The following is a 20,696-nucleotide window of genomic DNA, read 5'->3' on the forward strand; positions in this document are numbered from 1 at the left end:
CCACCATCACTAACTGAAGTCCTTTGATGCAAAGATGGAGCATGGCAAGAGGAGATTGTAGAGCGATTTAAGGATATACTAAAGGGTTTTAGGCAAGGTAGTGATCAACTTCATATTTTACGAATATCACTGATATTGCAATCTGTGGAACAGATTGGTGGGGGCAAGATTTGATGCAGGTTGACTGATGATGAGACTTTTACAGTAATCCAAGTAAGAGATAATGGTGGCTTGATTAGTGTGTTATTGATGAGGAAAGAAGGAAAATGATGAGCTATTTCCAAGATAATTAATAGTTCTTAGAGATAGATTAGGTGGATAGAATAGGGAGAGGGAATAACTGAGGTTGACTCTCTTGTTTCTAGCTTGCCAACAGACAGGATGGTGATTCTTCCAAGGAGGATGGGGGATTTGGTTTTCTCCCCATGACTCTCCTGAGGATGATGGATTTATGATTTTTATCCCCATGAATGGATGAAGTGAGACAGGAGAAGGGAAGATTGGAAAGAAGGGAATATTAACTTTGAGAAAGACCACTCATCAAGAAAATGTGGAGCCAGAAAGCCAAAGCTGCTTACCACCATGGGGCTGTTTTTATAGTCCATGGATGTAGCTTCTTGTAAGAAACCCATTTGTTTTACTTGTTGTAATATAATTTTATCTTTATAACAATATATAAATATTATTTTTCTCTTCCCATTTTGTAATATAGTGTTCTTCTCTCAGCATTAGATCTGAAAGTAACCTTGGAAATGATAGTTTCTGTCAATAGGTGAGGAAATTGGAGCTCTGAGAGAAGGCCACATGATATCTGTGGAGTGAGAGAAGTAGTGGAATCCAAGTCTCCTAAAGGCCACTTCATCACTCTTTCCGTAGTACCTAGCCAGTTCCACATTGATTATTGCATTCCATTAAAACAAATAAATGAAGTTGAAGACTTTGTGGAAGAAAAACATCATTATCACAGAAGAAGGGAAAATTGCATAAATAAATATATTCTTAACACTTCTTTGCTAGTACAGAATGCTGTTTCAGGTAACCAGGGTTACAGAAATTCAGTCGCTTCTCAGTATTGCCTTTCCTATCCTTCCATTGACCTTCCACCCTGAAGAACTGGCAAGGGTTAAAACTCGGGTGATCTGGACTTAGGCTTAGCTTTATCTCTAACAAATAGATGAACTGGTTCCACTTCTATAGATCTCTGTTTCTGTATCTCAGAAAATAAGATCCCTTTAAAATCCTTTCTATTTTCTCTCTGTACCGTTTTATATTTTCCATTACTGGTTGTCTTTACTTTCTTCCCTAAACTGCTTCTCCTTCTCCATGGCAAATAGAAACCTCTAAAAAACCTAAGTACTGTTAAGTCAGTGACGTGTAAGTCTAGGATGGTCCTGCTTATGGAGTGAGTAGAATAGGGCCAGATTTTGCTTTGTTCTGTTAGTAACATATCACCATATTTACTTTCCTTCTTTGAAAAACAGGCCTTGAAATCAGGAAGATAAGGCAAAAGAGGAAGGTCCTAGAATCTGAAGTAGATGAGGGTTGGGTGTAGGGCAGGTATAGTGCTGTGGTCTTCCAAGTGGACAAAGGACACCCTAGGAGATGTAAATGATGATTCAGTGGTTTTGGAGAGAAAATATTAGAAGTTTTATTTGTTTTTATTTTCTTTAATTTTTTTTTTAAGCAGATGTTTGGGGTAGGAGTTTATTAATTCATTAATTTATTTTTGCTGTGTTGAGTCTTCGTTTCTGTGCGAGGGCTTTCTCTAGTTGTGGCAAGCGGGGGCCACTCTTCATCGCAGTGCACGGGCCTCTCACTATCGTGGCCTCTCTTGTCGCGGAGCACAGGCTCCAGACGCACAGGCTCAGTAGTTGTGGTTCACCAGCCTAGTTGCTCCGCGGCATGTGGGATCCTCCAAGACCAGGGCTTGAACCCGTGTCCCCTGCATTAGCAGGCAGATTCTCAACCACTGCGCCACCAGGGAAACCCCTGTTTTTATTTTTAATTTCTTTATTTTCACAATTCTGCTTTTGTGTATGTCATAATATATGACAAATCAATATAGTACATGCATATATTTACAAATGAATATATATATTCATTCATATTGTATGTTGTGTGATTATGCTTAAACATGTTAAGCTAACAGAAGGTTATGGTCAAATAAGTTTGGGAACCATTAGTGAAGAGTTTGCAAAAAAGGTGAGTCAAGGGTATCAAGATAAATACCATGTACTTAATTTCTCATTTTTGGATATCATCCTGTCTGGAAATAAAGCGAAGAAATCTAAAATAAAGATAACAACAAGTAGCATTTTGGTAGTTTAATTTATTTAACTGAGTCTTTTATAGAGTTGAGGAAAGGTATTCACCCACAAAAATATTTAATTTTAAGATTAATTTTACTCTTGTTCATGATTTTTTTGGGGGGATTAAGTAACTCATATTGAAATTGACAGTATAATTTAACTTATTTAAACTTTTCAACTCAAGGAGTAAGTACTAGATTACATTAGTGATTTTAAAAGATTTGCTAGGAATTTCAAAATCCTATTTCTTCAGTTTTTTTCCATTTATTTTGTCTTATTTTATTTTATTTTTTCCTGATTTTTTTCTCACAGAATAAGACCACAGCTTGCCAAAGAAAGGATTGAAGGTTGCCATATTTGTACATCTGTCACACCAGGAGAACCTCAGGTCTTCCTAGGCAAAGATAAAGCTTTCACTTTTGATTATGTGTTTGACATTGACTCCCAGCAAGAGCAGATCTACACTCAGTGTATAGAAAAACTAATTGAAGGTTGTTTTGAAGGATATAATGCTACAGTTTTTGCTTATGGACAAGTAAGTACCAAATTATTTTCATAGAAGCTGTAACTTTTCAGAAGTGTCAATTCAATTGCACTTTCACTTCTGTCACTTGAGATTATGTTATTAAGGTCAAGCATTCATTTTTCTCTGTTCTTTTATTCAGACTGGAGCTGGCAAAACATACACAATGGGAACAGGATTTGATGTTAACATCATTGAGGAAGAACAGGGTATTATTTCTCGTGCTGTTAAACACCTTTTCAAGAGTATCGAAGAAAAAAAACACACTTCCATTAAAAATGGACTTCCTCCTCCAGATTTTAAAGTGAATGCCCAATTCTTAGAGGTAATAGTCTAATTGTGTCATTAGTTTCCTTTAAATCTTATTCTTAAGACCATAGCCCTATGATTTTATACTCCCGCTTCCATTTTAGTGCTTGGCATATAGTGTTCAGTAAATGTTGACTAAATTAGCATTAGGTTATAGGCGATAGCAACAAGAGATAATAGGTTATAAGTATTCCTTACTTGTTGGCATTTAAGATTATAAACATTTGACCAGTGTCCACAGAGTAAAACAATTAATATTGTTTATTTCAGATTTTTTCTTTATCTGAGAATTACTGTTGTAATGTAGGCAGGCTCACAAAGTACTGGGAACACAGTGACTGAGACCAAAAGGGAGGGGGAGATTGTGAGGAATAATAGGATTGATGCTGTAGCACTAATCTGGTGGCAGAAGCTGGTATTCCTACAAGGATAGGCAGATGTTTTGATGCAATGTGCAAAGGTTGGGGCAGGTATGGATTTAGGGCAGTCTAGGCTGGTGGGAGGGACATACCAGTAAGAGGACATCTAGGATTTGAGCAATGTTACACTTGGGTGGACAGTGCCATTATAATTCTGTATACTTGGTCCAAAGAGTGTTCTAGTCTAATTGTAATCTCAATCACAAGAGCTAATCATTTTGATAATCGATGAAACATTTTATTCAGCATTATATAGCACAAAATAGAATACTTAATTCAAATTAACATCAGTTATCTTACTGCTGGTTTTAATGGACATTCCAATTTAGTAAAAACCAAGAATATAATTATGTGTTTCTACCAAAAGAAAGGTAACTAGTGATGGAAAAAGGAAAGAAACGGTGTCTTCAGTCTTCTCCTTCTCCCTCCAAATGTTATTAGGCATTGTGACTTTAAGCATATTGATAGAAAAATAGTTGTATGTATCCTCTTCTAAGGTGGTAGCACAATCTTGTCAGCCTCTATTGATACAGAAACTACATTGCTGACCTTGCAAAAATACTATTTATTTTTAGGTACACTAAGAAGGGTTGTAGGGCAAAAGAAAATATATTTTTAGTTCAAGTAGTAAAAATTATTAAGAACTTCCCTAAGCTTAGGATTTGGTTACATTTGATACATATTTTTTTAGTATTTGCTTGTATTTATATATCTCTTGCAAAGGATTAGTGGATGATTTTAGCTAGTCTTTAACTCATTAGTCATGATTAGGTCTTTTACTGTTCTTACTCTTGTAAAGAAATCTGGTATTTGTTTGTATTTGTGATCATTTTATGTTTTATTTTGAAGAAATATATGTATTTGGAAGAACTTTTAAGATATGTTTGAAAGATAACATGCAATATGTGTTATTACATCCATGAGGCAATTTCTGCTAACATTAAACTTATAATATTTCTTTTTGTTAGCTGTATAACGAAGAGGTTCTTGACTTATTTGATACCACTCGTGATATTGATGCAAAAAATAAAAAATCAAATATAAAGATTCATGAAGATTCAGCTGGAGGAATTTATACCGTGGGCGTCACAACACGTACAGTGATTACAGAATCCGAGGTGACATTTATGTTGTAGTTAAAATAGAGCGTGTTTGGGAAATTCCCTAGTGGTCCAGGGGTTAGGGCTCCACACTTCCACTGCAGAGGGCATGGGTTCCATCCCTTGTTGGGGAACTAAGATCCCGCAAGCTGCGCGGCACAGCCACAGGAAAAAAAATAGAGCGTGTTTGGCTTTATTTAATAGTCAGCTCTGCTGCTCATGATATTTGTATCCTTGAGTGTAACATGGAGTTAAAATCTTCTTCATTTTTTACCAGGATTTTATTATTAAAAATGTAACAGTTATGATAAAGTCAGTGCATTTATTGTAACATCAAAAGAATTTAAGGCATTGTATGTACAGTTTTCTTTCACACCTAGAAAAGAGGGTTAGATAATTTTAAGTGAAGGATGAGGCCACAGTCCTTTTGTACTTTTTGCTGTAACATACGTAGGCCTGTATCATGGCTCCTAAAGAGAGACTTAAGAAAAGTTACAATGGGGAGTTCCCTGCGAGGCCAGTGGTTAGGCCTCCACACTTTCACTGCCATGGCGCTGGGTTCAATTCCTGGTCAGGGAACAAAGATCCGCAAGCCACGTGGAGTGGCCAAAAAAAAAAAAGTTACAGGGCTTCCCTGGTGGCACAGTGGTTGAGGGTCCGCCTGCTGATGCAGGGGACGCGGGTTCATTCCCCGGTTCGGGAGGATTCCACGTGCCGTGGAGCGGCTGGGCCCGTGAGCCGTGGCCGCTGGGCCTGCACGTCCGGAGCCTGTGCCCCGCAGCGGGAGGGGCCACAGCAGTGAGAGGCCCGCGTACCGCAAAACAAAACAAAACAAAAAAAGTTACAAAAAATAAGATACAGAAGAGCCTGAGTAATTCCAGTTATTGCTTAGTTTGTTCCGAAGTGTTCTACTGTAATAGTTTTGAAATAGAAGCTGCAAATGTCAGCGAATGGCAAACGGTTGAATCTCAGTATTTTCTCCTATTAAAAAAACAACAACAACAAAAAAACTGTTATACTGAGAAATTCAGCTCAAAAAGTGCCTGTAAATAAAATAATAAGAGGGCTTCCCTGGTGGCGCAGTGGTTGAGAGTCCGCCTGCCGATGCAGGGGACACAGGTTCGTGCTCTGGTCCGGGAAGATCCCACATGCCGCGGAGCGGCTAGGCCCGTGAGCTGTGGCTGCTGAGCCTGCGCGTCTGGAGCCTGTGCTCCGCAACGGGAGAGGCCACAACAGTGAGAGGCCCGCGTACCGCAAAAAAGTAAGAAGAAGAAGAAGAAAATCTGTCTTTCACATCCTTTAATATGTTGGATTTTAACCAGTAGCTCAGATTTCTGATTATATGGACCTAGTCTAAGTATTGTTCAAGTAAAACCCCTCTTTCTTTCCCTTTTCTAGATGATGCAGTGTTTGAAGCTGGGTGCTTTATCCCGGACCACTGCTAGTACCCAAATGAATGTTCAGAGCTCTCGTTCACATGCCATTTTTACCATTCACTTGTGTCAAACCAGAATGTGTCCCCAAATAGATGCTGTGAGTTATTGGTTCTAATTTTTTAAGATTTCATATTTCATTTCTGTAAAATTCATGAAAATATTCAAAGAGAACATTTGTGCCAAGTTTAGTTTGTTTAATCATTCCTTTTCCAATTGAGATGTCCCTGATCTTGTTTAAGCTAAAGCTGGCCAACCATGTAAAATTAAAAATTGAATATATATGTCTACAATAGCCAGAAAGTATGTTGTGGCCATATGGTAATGGATGTCATTACTTGGGACCCTTTGCTTTTGAGGGCTATATGCTACAAGTTTCTCTTCAACACAGGCAAAGCCTCAGTTGATAACAGTTAGGTTTTGACCTTCTTTGACCTAACTTTGTCTAAGCTTCTAATTGCAGCAGGCATTTTTGTACTTATATTTATTTGGCCACATGCCTATACTTGGCTATATGTATACTGAGGGCAAGGTGGGATTGAAGGATATTTAGTGTCATATTAATAAAATATTTTCAATTATCTTCCTCAATTGCAGGAAAGTGCAACTGATAATAAGGTGATTTCTGAATCATCACAGATGAATGAATTTGAAACTCTGACTGCAAAGTTCCATTTTGTTGATCTGGCAGGATCAGAAAGACTGAAGCGTACTGGAGCTACAGGCGAGAGGGCAAAAGAAGGCATTTCCATCAACTGTGGACTTGTAAGACTAAGACTAAGGCTTTGTGCTGAGAATATAACAGGGCTATTTTATTGTCCTTTTCCCTTTTGTAATACATAATACCCAAGTGGAAATCCTTCATTCACTGAGCTGAGAAATGACAGTTGCTGTAAACTTAGGAGTAATGCATTGAATTTTGATCTCCTCAGACTGTCAGCATTTTTCTCCTTTTCACATTGCAAATTTTCTTCATGTGTAAAAATTTAGTTGGATTAAATTTTATGACGTGTGCATAAAATAATCTATGCATATATATAATAGAAATGATTTTAAAATTCTTCTCACAAACTTACTGTTTTAATATTAAACATTTTATGGGATGACTTTCAAAGTAGCTTTTTTGCTAACGTTTTGTGATAGACTTTATTTTGGAAATTACAATCAAATGTTTTTTAGTAATGATTGTTTCAAAATGAGAACTTTTCTAGATTGTATTAGGAATTAACTTTAATACCATGCCATCTAGTGGTGTTTTTGATTGGAAAACACCTTGTGTTTGAGTTAGCCTAAAGCTTCTATTATATGGAAGAAAACGTTTTAGAACCAAATTTTTATGTAATTAATCTTTTCTTCCTATTGATTTCATTAAAAAGTTGGTTCTTTGTTCCTGCTTAAAAGTAACGGCATCCTAAATTTCTGTGATGCTGACAGCATCAGGACAGGTGTTTTCTGCTTTGCTTCCCTCCCTTTCTTCCTAGAGCAGGGGCTCCAAGCATATGGTCATTTTTTTGTTTATTGCCCAATATTTACTTTTATATGATTGCAACCCTTCTGTGGGGGAATTATCAACTGAGACCGATTAGAGAGAGCCAGCCTTCCCAACTACCCATCTTGATGCTCCCACCATACAGTTGAACATGTGTTAAAAGGAGTGAGCGACCAGGATCCTCGACTTTGTGTATTGTTTTGAGTTTCTTAGGAGATAAAATCATGGTGGTATTTACATTTGTGCTGTCCGGAAAAGACAAAAGCCATTGCTGTTTTCCAGTTCAGGCTATTGAAGCATGTTCAGACACGTGGTAGAGGTTCATTCAGTGTGGCCAGTGGTTAAAACTGCAGACTCTGGAAAAGGGGGACTAAGACACAGTGTGATGCTGATGCACTCACTGCAGGATCCATTGGCTCTAACAAAGACATGGTTTTGCATTACTGAAGGCGAGTGCGACCAGCATTTAGGAAAATGCTTATGCTGTAGGTGCTGGTTCAGTGACAGTAGGAAAAGCAGTAGGGGGTGGCAGGAGGAGTGACTAAATAGTTCCGTAATTTGACTTAGTTTTTTAAAATATTGGATGCTTAGCACATAGATTCATTGAATTTCTAAGTGCGGCTATACTTGCATTAGGAATGCCATGATCAGAGATATCATACTGATATTTTTATTGTGGTTAAAGGAAATTTTGTTTTCCCATGAGGAAGCTATAGTACAACAAGAAAGTTTATGCAACTGTTAAACTAGTGAACAATTTGTTTCTTCAATGAATTGAGGAGAAGAATTTGCAACATGAATTGGCAGTTTTGTGGGGTGTACAACATGATGCTCTGGTAATACTAGGACTGGTCAGAAGTCATCAATCTTATAACATTTCTATTTCTAAAGAAAATCTCTGCATAGAAGTTTAAGTATTTGTGAATTATGGGTCTATATATGGCATTAAATTTTGAGTGGTGTCAGTTTTTAGTAGTTATGTGGAAAGCTCCAAGTTTACTTTATATTTGAAAATACAAATGTAAAACAAAACCAAACACAAATGTTTTCAATTCTGCCATGGCTTCATATTATTTTCTATAAGGTTTCATTATTTAAAAGTGTTATAATTAGGATATTTTTATAATTTTTTTTCTCTCTCTTTCTTTTAGTTGGCACTTGGCAATGTAATAAGTGCATTGGGAGACAAGAGCAAGAGGGCCACGCATGTTCCCTATAGAGATTCTAAGCTGACAAGACTACTACAGGATTCTCTTGGGGGTAATAGGTATGCATAAGTGTTTATCCTCCATATTCCTGAATTTCAGTTATTCATTATTTTTAAAATAAGTTTGTAAAGTGATTTATAAGAACTGTTTTTACTGTAAAGCAAATTAATAGGATGAGGAACTAATAATTATTAAGTGCCTCAAATGTGTAAGTGCTTTTGCATGTTGTTATTTCACATATTTCTTATAACACCTCTTGAGGTAGGTGTTATTATTCCTATTTTATAGATAAGGAAATTGAAATCCAGAGAGGTTAAGTAATTTATTCAGTCACTTAGCTTATAAATGAAATCCTTGGCATGTGCTCTTTCTCTATACCATTGTTTCAGTTTTAAGTGCTTGGCACATAGTTGATGCCTAATAAAATTTTGTTGAAAAGTAAATGCTGTCTTCTAAGTAATTAAAAAGCAATTTAAATATTATTCATTTTCTTTACAAAGTCTCCTAAAAATTAAACATTTTTTTACATTTGAGAAAAAATTTAAAAATGTTAATTGAATGAAATATAGGGTGATTGATGGTTATTAAGTTTGCCAGAATCACTGATATTCCTCCTTTTCTGTACTTTGCATCATCCTGATATGTTTCATCAGCTAAATGTATTCTTTTGGTAATGCATTCCTTTTTATAAGCATCAGAATGTTGGCTTTAAAAATGGTAACTTTTTTGGCATTTAAATTCAATCATAGAACAGTTCAACAAGTTACACACAACTACAGTGAATCTATTTTACTGTGTTTTCAACGGTCTAACATGTTTACTGATGCTATAAAATGATCATTAGGTGCTGTAAAATGATCATTAGATGCTGTAAAATTAAACTTGCAAACTTTCTTTTTGAACAACTATTATTCAAAGAATTTTGATAATGTTAAGTTTATTTAGGTCTGAAGTTGGATGGATTTAGAAATAAAGTTTTGTTTTATAGAATTCAAGAGTATCATTTTTATATTCCTTCTTTTCATATAATATTGCCATTGTCTTAACTCAGCTGTCTTCTAGCATATCCTTTGTATTTGCTTCCACTGTTACATATTTCTTACTTCTGGTCTATATTTTCATTCTGACCTTCAATATCAGTCTGGGTCTTATTATAACAGGACAAAAATTTTGGTTTTTTAAGCCAAATGTAAATTTTTAAAGTTTGCTAAATTGTAGCCTTTTCCTGTGTTTATTTCTTAGCTTTATAATACAGCTTTGTCTTATAAACAAAGCAGAGATAGTAAACATCTTCCCTTTACAAGTGTCAATACTTTTGAATAATTCAGTACTTCTGAGAGTTTGCTTGCCCTGTAACAATCTAAGATATTTGCACTGTGGGTTTTGAATTCCTCTTGAGTTTTATCTAAGCTATAGCTAAAGAGTCTCAGATGTTCCTCACCCGTTTCCTATCTAGTGGTAACGCCTCTTATTCTCAGTGACCCTCAATTCCTGCTTAAAATTGTGAGATTGAACGCCTAGTTCAAAAGCATTAAACTTTGTATAAGCATTGGAAAACAAAATTCCTTCATGTTGTGATGTTTGTACAAATTTCTCTTAAAAGAAAAATTAAATCAAAAGTATTTGTGGAAACAAGCTGCATATATTTATGTGTACAGTTTGGTGATTTTTTAAGAAACAAAGCTGGCTTTTATACATTTATAATGTTTAATGTAACATTTTAAAAAGTTTATAGCAAAAATATGGAAAAATACAGAAAATATAAAACATGATAAAAATCAACTGTATTTCTATTACTTGTAAGTAACTATTGTTAACATTGTGATGTATTTCCTCCCTAATGTGTAATATAATATGATATAACAATATATAAGATAAATAACTTTATTTATTTGTTTGTTTATTTTGGCCATACCGCATGGCTTGTGGGATCTCAGTTCCCCAACCAGGGACTGAACCCGGGCCACAGCAGTGAAAGTGCTGAATCCTAACTGTTAGACCACCAGGGAACTCCCTAATATATTTAAATTATATGGTTTCCTTTAAGATAGAGTTATGGTTTTATATAAAAATAAACAACTTTCATTAAAAATCTTTTTCATAAACATAACTATTTTTTTTAATAACTTTATTTATTTATTTTTGGCTGTGTTGGGTCTTCGTTTCTGTGCGAGGGCTTTCTCTAGTTGTGGCAAGCGGGGGCCACTCTTCATCGCGGTGCGCGGGGCTCTCACTGTCGCGGCCTCTCTTGCTGCACAGCACAGGCTCCAGATGTGCAGGCTAGTAGCCGTGGCTCACGGGCCCAGCCGCTGCACAGCATCCTCCCGGACCAGGGCTCGAACATGGACCAGGGCTGGAACCCGTGTCCGCTGCATCGGCAGGCAGACTTTCAACCACTGCACCACCAGGGAAGCCCCATAACTGTTCTTGAAATTTGTATCATTTGGGTTTTAATATGTGACCTTTTTCCTATACAGTAGGTCTTAGCTCCTCTCATTCCTGATTTCACTATTCTTCTTAATCACTTGATCCCAATACTTCTCAAAATATTTTTAGTAAGGGAGAGTTCTCCTCCTTCCCACTTCCCAGTTGTAGTGGGTTGATATTGAACATGACTGTACTCAGCTTGTCCCATTATGTGAGTTTGAAAATACTTGAACTGGTCTATACTGTATTCAGTGAAATGAGTTCATTGATTACAGCAAGCTCAAATGTTGTAAAAGTTGCCAAAATGCTTACTGTCAATTTCTATACTTGTCATGAATCTTCCAGACTGGCACTGGACTGGGGATAACATTTTGAGTAGTCCTATCCTCTAATCAGTATCCATAATCATCACTCTCACTGGATTACCTTATCTTCTTCATCAACAGAGATGCATGAATTATCTTAACTTCTGACTTCAAATAAATAAATATAATATACGCATGACATACAAACAATTATTAGGGATCTAATATGTTCTAAGTAACACAAACAAATAGTAATGACCTAATATGTTCCAAATACTGTGTTGTACAAAGTAGTCTGATGAATAAAAAATATTTGATGATCCTTGTCCTCTAGGAGTTTAGTATCTAAGAGTTTGGATCTATAAAATTTCAATATAATCATAATCAACAAAAAAGAGGTATGCAAAGGGTATGAGGAAGCAGAGAGAAAGGAGTACAGCCAAACTCAGTGTTGGATTCTTGGACTAGATGATCTCTGAGTTGAATCTTGAATAATAGTAAAAGTAAGGGTAAATAAGGATGAGCAAGAGTTCACAAAGGAATAAAGATAGGTGGAATGGGACCCCTTTTAAAAGGGTTGCTATGAAGGGCATTATGCTAAGTGAAATAAGTTAGACAGAGAAAGACAAATACTGTATGATATCACTTGTATGTGGAATCTAAAAAATACAACAAACTGTGAATATAACAAAAAAGAAGCAGACTCACAGGTATAGAGAACAAACTAGTGGTTACCAGTGGCGGGGAGGGGCAATATAGAGGTGGGGGAGTGGGAGGTACAAACCGTTGGATGTAAGATAGGCTCAAGGATATATTGTACAACATGAGGAATATAGCCAATATTTTGTAATAACTGTAAATGGAAAGTAACCTTTAAAAATTGTGTAAAAATTTAAAAAATTAAAAAAAATGAGACATTACTACACATCTAAAATGAGTAAAAATAAAGCTTGACAATACTAAAAAAAAATAAGAAGAAGAAAATAAAAGTGTTAATATGAGTGCCGTGTTGAGATTATTGGGAGAGGGCAGGAGTGGAAGCAGGAAGCTAGGAGGCTATAGATTAGAATTGATAGGTATAAATTTCCTACCAGGGTGGGTAAATTAGCTCCTTAACTGTTAGTGTGCAAGTGCCCATTAGACTCTCCACATCTTTTTCATTGACAGAAATAGCTTAGGCATAATAAGCATTTTATTATCCTATTCTTTGGTTGGTAAAGCAATTCATCATGACGATAAAATAATGTTTCCCAGTTTTCCTATGTAATCTAGCCAGAAACTCTGGAACTTTGACCACTCAATCACAAATGACGTTTCATATTGTGAAACATATGGGTATACTAAATACTTTTTTTGATCAGGTGATAGGATTTTGTGTAAAACTTTTTGCTGAAATAAAAAATCAGGATGCAAGTGATTAAATAAAAATAAAAAATTTAAATCCTAAAATAGGGACTTCCCTGGGGGCACAGTGGTTAAGAATCCGCCTGCCAGTGCAGAGGACACAGGTTAAAGCCCTTGTCCGGGAAGATCCCACATGCTGTGGAGCAACTACCCATGTGCCACAACTACTGAGCCTGCGTGCTACAACTACGGAAGCCCTTATGCCTAGAGCCCGTGCTCTGCAACAAGAGAAGCCACCGCAATGAGAAGCCTGTGCACGAATGGAAGAGTAGCCCCCGGCTCGGCACAACTAGAGAAAGCCTGTGCACAGCAACGAAGAACCAAAGCAGCCAAAAATAAATAAAAGTTAAAAAAAAAAATCCTGAAATATTAAGTAGATAATGAAAGCAATGATTTTTGAATTTCAACATGTCATATTATAGATAGATTAAATTTTAGAATTATTCTGTGTATATTGCTTCAAAAAATTTTTTAAAGAGGTGAGAAATATATGCACTTGTATTATGAGTATATGGTATTATGAGTCAAAAAAGTATAATATAAATTAATTTTCCCCAATTTTAGCCAAGCAAACAAAATCTTTTTCCTTAAGATAGTCTTAAAGCATTGGGGCTTATAAATTTGCTTTTATTTTTAAGTTAGTAATGTCAATCTTTTGGTATCTCGAAGGAGAGATATTATTCAAAAGGCGGGAATTTTAAAATGATTATTTCAGTGTTTTATTTGCTTTTATCTGTAAACCTAATTATTTTTTGTAACTTTCAGCCAAACAATCATGATAGCATGTGTCAGCCCTTCAGACAGAGATTTTATGGAAACTTTAAATACCCTGAAATATGCCAATCGAGCTAGAAATATCAAGAACAAGGTGATGGTCAATCAGGACAGAGCTAGTCAGCAGATCAATGCGCTCCGTAGTGAGATCACACGACTTCAGATGGAGCTTATGGAGTACAAAACAGTAAGCTAATGGTTTTGACTTTGCATTTTGTGATACATTTTGTGTACACAGTGATACCTTTTTGTGATGGCTTGCACATATATGTTTCTGGAGTCTCTTTGTCATAGTGGTGGCATCTTTCCTTTTGGAGGTAGAATTCTCTAGTTTTATGTGTGGGTAGCCTTTAATAATGTTCAGTCTAACAACCTGACCAGCCTCTTGTTTCAAAATACTTCCTTCCCAGTCAGATTCTTTAGTGACAAATGCTCAAAGGAGAGATGTAGTAGAGGGAAAAGGATCTCTTGCCTTGAGGCTGTTAAGACAAAAGTGCTCTTGGTTGTAGAATTGCATAATCCTGCAGTATCCTTTAACAAAACTCTTGTGTATTTAAAACTTCTCAATCAATAGGGAAATATTTTTCTTTTCTAGGGTAAAAGAATAATCGACGAGGAGGGTGTGGAAAGCATCAATGATATGTTTCATGAGAATGCTATGCTACAGACTGAAAATAACAACCTGCGTGTAAGAATTAAAGCCATGCAAGAGACGGTTGATGTATTGAGGACCAGAATCACACAGCTTGTTAGTGATCAGGCCAACCAAGTTCTTGCCAGAGCAGGTATGTATGTAGGGTGGGATGAGTGAGGGATTACTTTTGGAGAGCAGGAAATATTCTTCATATTTGTTAACTCTGTGGAATATTTGAAGTGAAAAAGTCAATCTCTGTGTATACAATCTGTGATTTTAAGTTAATACTTAATTTGTAAATAATACATTCTTACAGAAACAAAATATGCCCTATGCTTCATCATATTATCTTACTTTCTGCTCATGTAATTAAGGGCAGGAAATTTGCTGTTTAAATTATGTTTCAAAGCATTATTGTTTGTTTCTATAACTTTGTTTTTTCTCTCATTCTGTTCTGTTGAATTTTAAAGGAAATTCTTTTTTTAGTTAATTTTTATTGGAGTATAGTTGATTTACAATGTTACTTTCTGCTGTACAGCAAAGTGAATCAGTTATACATATACATATATTCACTCTTTTTTAGGTTCTTGTCCCATATAGGTCATTACAGAGTATTGAGTAGAGTTCCCTGTGCTATACAGTAGGTTCTTAGTAGTTATCTATTTTTATATATAGTAGTGTGTGTATGTCAGTCCCAATCTCCCAATTTATCCCTCTCCCCCTTTCCTTATTTTATCCTGCAGGTGAAGGGAATGAGGAGATTAGTAATATGATTCACAATTATATTAAAGAAATTGAAGATCTCAGGTACAGTTCACGTTCTGTAATATATAATGCACGTATTTTGGGTTTTGCAGTGAAGTGTTATTGCTATTTTTTGGGCTTATTTTGTAGTAACTATTCACAGTGATATTTCAGCCCTTTGGTCAGGTTAACTTTAGGGGAATAGGTACTTGCCTATAACGGAACATATGGGAACATAACGTCACAAACTACTTTCCTCTTCCCACATTATCTTCCTGGATTATCCTCCTGCTCTTGTTGTTATACCCTTAATTGGAAGCTTACCTAACCTCATATAACAACAGGCATAATTGGTGTAGATGAAGTTACCTCCCTGTGCCTCTTCACCCACCATTTGGGAATGGTCAACATCAATAAGTCATCTCTAATTTTTAAAATCTCCCATTACTCCTGTTCCCTTATACTTCTTCAGCTATTCTATATGTGTGAGTCATTGCATCCCTACAAATTTGCCTGCCTCTGTGGTATATACAAAGGCTCATTCATCACCCACATTTCACACACATATTGCAAATACTCACAGTATGCCAAGCATCATGCCATGGACTGAACAAGTATGACATAAACAAAGAGTTCACAGTCTAGGTGGGTCAACTTACATAAATAGTCACATGTAGTAAATGGAATGACAGAAATCAGTAAATAGAACACCCATGCCAGGTGTGGGAATGTGGAGGGGACCACTGAGCACAGACTGGAAGAATTGGGGTCAGAAAGAAGATCAAGGACACTAATCATTTCTATAATATTTTCAGGTTCCATGGTTTGCCCTGATGGCTGAGCTGCTTTCTCTTTAAGTAGAACTACAGTCAGCTCCATTGGGAGCACCTAAATAGCTCAGATCTCACTTTTGTTATCCATTTGCAGAAAATAACCAAGTGAGAGATTATCTTTCACAGCTACCCTAACAATTCTCTGTCTTGTATTTGTGTTCTATTTCCCTCTCTCTTCCTCTGGTTATTCTAGAGATTCTTAAACAGAGATGAGTAGTGTTTCTACTGTTTCTGCCTCCGTAAGGCACACCAGGTCCCTTAAAAGCTTCAAAAAATAAAAACCAGTGAGAAAACATCTGATGTAGCAATAGATAAAGTTACTCAAATAACTATTACTTTTATTCTGTTTATATATTTCCAAACTTTACCTTTTTGATGGAGACCTTTGGGACCTTAGGTTGTAGTTCTGGTCAGCTGCCAAACTGGACTTGCAGTTTCCATCTTGTGTTGGCAGTGCTCTTTCCTGCCTACTGCCAAAAACTTGTCCTCTGACCAGTCTCCTGTGTTTCCTGACTCTGTAGACCCCATCTTTACCATTCCTTCAGACAAAACTAATATCTCTGTCTTTTAGTTCCTAAAGATTCTTTTCCTGCTCCTAGTCTGCTTCTTTTTATCTTTTTTTATTTTCTTGGCACTGGTCAATTGTTAAGGCTGATTCCATACTCTGGTTCTTGGGCTTGATTTCCTCTCTTCCATCATGTATTCTAAGACCATATCTAAGCTTGATCTCATTATTTGGTGAATGGCTTGACTAGTGTCATTATTTCCTAGAAAACTGACTGAATCATTTCCATTCCTTCTAGTAGCTAAAAGGAGCATCTAATATCTTTCTTCTTCAAGTTCTTGAGTTAAGACTATTCTTTAAGCCATCTAGAGAACAATGATGACTCTTAGGCTTTGAGTTCAGTCAGTGATCAAATCTTTCGTGGTATAGGTTAATAGCTTTTTGGCTCTTTTATTCAGTTTGTCCCATTCATAAAGTGTAGTCTTCTCAGATCTCGGGACTGTAATTTATAATATAAAAATAATTTACATATGAGATAAACATAAATGATCTTTGAATTTAAATTGAATTACCTGCATTGAAATTTTTAAGCTTCTGTTTATTAAGTATATGACCTTGGGCAAATTACCTAACTCTTTGATCTTTAGTGTTTATCTGTAAGAATGAGGTAATAACCTGCTAGTCTCAAAGAGTTATTATGGGGCTCAAATAAAAGAACAGGATGTAAAAATTATTAAATTGAAAAATACTGTAAAGGTCTAACATATTATTATTTAGGTCCAAGTTCTCACATTCTGTTTCATCTACAAAATTCTACTCCAATCCATATTTTAATCAATACTTTCTCTTAGGAAGACATTCATTCACAGCTACTTAAACTTAATGTAAATTATGTAAATGTATTGCTACATGGGAATGTTTATATTTTAAGTCTTATCATTTTAATTATAAAATAATACTAGTTACCTTTTAATAAATTTACACATCACATTATTTGTTGTGAAATGATAATAGTCATAATTAATCTTAGTTTTCTGGAGTTCAAAATTTTTGTAGAAATTTCTGAAAATATAGGAAAGTTTTTAAAAAGTTAAAATCACCCATATTCTCACCATTCCAAGAACTGATGTTAACATTTTGGTGTATCTCTTCAATAATTTTTCAATGCATACTTTAGCAAAATTTGTATCGGGGTGTATGTATTGCTTTGCTATCTATTCTTTGAAATGTGACAAGATATTAGGATCATTTTTTAATGTTATTAAATATTTTTCTAACATGGTTTTTGCATGGCTCCATGAGTACTGTCTCATGGGTTGTAATTGATTTATTTATCTAATCCCCTACTGTTAAATAATTATATTGTTTCCAACTTTTTGATAAGAATAGTTATTATTTGTTAAAAACATTATTAGGTGAGTTTTAAATTCATTGTATCATCATCCTCATAACCGTCCTAGGGAAGTATATATTTTCATCTCCATTTAATGAAGGATTTAGAGATTCTGTGAGTGAAAAAGCTGAGATGATATTCAGTAAGTGAAAAGGCTGAGATGCAAGCCTCAGTTTATTCCTTCCCAAGGAAGTCTGTGTACTTCCCCTCATGCCTCACTGCTTGGTCTCCTATTAAATGAAATGCAGACAGCAACAAGTGTGTGATTGGGTGAGTAGGAAGAGAAGGAGAGGCAAAGAGAGAGATGTTATCTCTACAGCCCATACAAAAAGCAGGATCTACTAATGTAGTGTGGGGTTGGTGGAGTTGGAGGTGAGCCCTAAAGGTTTCAGCCTTTATTAGCACCAGGACGGAAGAAGCATTAAAAATATGCCCCTACCAAATGCAGATTTTTAAAATCAGGTAATAATCAAACACAAATTGTCTGATTATTATATAAATGAGCCAATTAAAAACAGGTCATTAATTGATAGCTAATTTATATTTTCATTCATTTTTTAAAAGGGTCTTTTTAAAAAAATTAATTTATTTATTTGTTATTTGTATTTTTGGCTGCGTTTGGTTTTCGTTGCTGCGCGCAGGATTTTCTCTAGTTGTGGCGAGCGAGGCTACTCTTCATTGCGGTGCGCGGGCTGCTCATTGCAGTGGCTTCTCTTGCTGTGGAGCACGGGCTCTAGGCACGTGGGCTTCAGTAGTTGTGGCATGTAGCCTCAATAGTTGTGGTGTGCGGGCTCTAGAGCTCAGGCTCCGTAGTTGTGGCTCATGGGCTTAGTTGCTCCGCAGCATGTGGGATCTTCCCGGACCAGGGATCAAACCCGTGTCCCCTGCATTGGCAGGTAGATTCCTAACCACTGTGCCACCAGGGAAGTCCCCTTCATTCATTATTAACATTCATTATTATGTACCCAGGCTTTGTGCTAGATATTGAAAATATAGAAAAGTGTAAATTTTTACTGAGTTTTTATCATTAAGCTGCGTTTTTATACTTAGGTTGTCCTCTTATTAAAAAATGACAGCATTATATTCAGAATTTTCTTTAAAATAATTTTGAAATCATTTAACTTAAAAGTTTGTACACAGCTATTTAACCATTTTAAAACATTGTAACTGTTGCAACACCAAATATAAAGTAAAACAATTTCATTAAAGAATATATAGGACACTTATTTGTAACATATTCACTGATTTGTGTATATTCTGTCTCTAGTTGATTTCAACAGTGTCATGAATAATTTTGGTAGGCAGTGTAAAAACACAGCTGACTGTGCCTTCTAGAGCTCAGTAGTTGCAAATAATCTAGCATCTTCCTCTGAAACATTTGAACATATGGCAAAAGTGCTTAGTAATGTAGTTTTGAGACAGAGATAGTGGGTAGTATTTTCTCCTTATAACCTTGTCTCAATCACCCTTGTGCCAAATTGACCTGGGAAATTTATTATACTGAAGTAGATAATTGTGTTCTTTTATGGTTTAGATCAAATGGTCTAAAGGAACTGGCCTAGAGGACTCTCTGAATCCCTTGTAGTCTCAAGAATCCAGGCTCTTTTAGGATCTTATCATTCAGTGTTATTACTGACAGCACATACATTATTTTCCTGTCATTATGAGGACCGCTTGAGCAAACAAAAGAATGTTTTTAATTATGAAACTCGGGTTTCCTTGGAGATTTCATCTTTTCCCATGCCATATTCAGGAGCCAGATATCTTTCAGCCAGTTAGAGGCAAGTTTGGCAAACTATTCCTTACAAAGATTTGGAAATGTTATTATAGCATGATGAATGAGGAACAGGAAGGAAGGGAACCATGCTGCTTGCACATTTTAAGTTTCAAAGATGAGTTTACAAAGCAAGGATAACTAGTGCCTATTGACCAGTAATCTAATTATCTAATTAGTAATCTAATTATCACTGGCACTTTTGAGCACTAAGAGTGTTACTTCAAATTTACAGTTATTTGATCAGGAAATTTTAAAAATATCTTAAACACTAATGTTTGTGAACACATGTTAAAAAAGCCATACCTTGTAGCAATGTTGAAATACATTTTGGGAAACTTTTTAGCTTGCAAAACAACTCATTTAAAATGTTCCCTGTTTATTCTTAGAGTTGTCAAGTTTGCAGAGATGGAAGGTAGAATGGTGGTTGCTAGGGAGGAGAGGGGAATGAGGAGTTAGTGTTTAATGGGTACAGAGTTTTAATTGGAGAAGATGAAAAAGTTCTGAAGGTAGATGGTGGCAATGGTTGCACAACAGTGTGGGTGTACTTTTTGCTGTAGAACTTAGAGATGGTTAGGGAGGTAAATTTTATGTTAAGTATTATTTACCACAATAATAAAATGTTTCCAACTTAAGTGTATTTTTATTCATTAGGGCAAAATTATTAGAAAGTGAAGCAGTGAATGAGAACCTTCGAAAAAACTTGACAAGAGCCACAGCAAGATCACCGTACTTCAGTGGATCATCAGCTTTCTCTCCTACTATAGTATCCTCAGACAAAGAGACCATTGAGATTATAGATCTAGCTAAGAAGGATTTAGAGAAGCTGAAAAGGAAAGAAAAGAAGAAGAAAAAAAGGTAGTGCTATAAAATCACTGCTATACTGCTAATTACTTTTCAGGCTATTTTAATTTGCAATTGCAATGAGTATACATAGTCTCATAAGTATATTAATAAATAAAATGTCATTTAACATAAGTGACAATTATAATTATATACTTTTAAAGATTTATCTCTACTTGTATGTAAAAAAATTAATTTATTTATAATAATATGGTAGTGAATTTTATTTAGACTATAAGGTAAAATTACTATTAGAAATTATTTTATTAT

The 20,696-nt window shown here is 35.6% G+C and overlaps 1 protein-coding gene across 5 annotated transcripts in view; it reads left to right on the top strand.

The window, feature by feature from the left end:
- KIF21A (kinesin family member 21A) overlaps nucleotides 1–20,696 on the top strand; it is a 159,147-nt gene that overhangs the window by 77,220 nt on the left and 61,231 nt on the right. For all 5 annotated transcript variants that reach the window (XM_060166544.1, XM_060166545.1, XM_060166549.1 and 2 more), the window contains exons 2-11: nucleotides 2,622–2,844; nucleotides 2,975–3,157; nucleotides 4,529–4,678; nucleotides 6,059–6,193; nucleotides 6,691–6,858; nucleotides 8,734–8,849; nucleotides 13,692–13,887; nucleotides 14,296–14,485; nucleotides 15,078–15,141; nucleotides 20,238–20,441. In XM_060166544.1, coding sequence (XP_060022527.1) covers nucleotides 2,622–2,844; nucleotides 2,975–3,157; nucleotides 4,529–4,678; nucleotides 6,059–6,193; nucleotides 6,691–6,858; nucleotides 8,734–8,849; nucleotides 13,692–13,887; nucleotides 14,296–14,485; nucleotides 15,078–15,141; nucleotides 20,238–20,441 — 1,629 coding nt within the window. The remainder of the gene's footprint in view (nucleotides 1–2,621; nucleotides 2,845–2,974; nucleotides 3,158–4,528; nucleotides 4,679–6,058; nucleotides 6,194–6,690; nucleotides 6,859–8,733; nucleotides 8,850–13,691; nucleotides 13,888–14,295; nucleotides 14,486–15,077; nucleotides 15,142–20,237; nucleotides 20,442–20,696) is intronic.

The sequence above is a fragment of the Lagenorhynchus albirostris genome, chromosome 11 (assembly GCF_949774975.1).
Source record: "Lagenorhynchus albirostris chromosome 11, mLagAlb1.1, whole genome shotgun sequence".
NCBI classification, from domain to species: Eukaryota; Metazoa; Chordata; class Mammalia; order Artiodactyla; family Delphinidae; genus Lagenorhynchus; species Lagenorhynchus albirostris.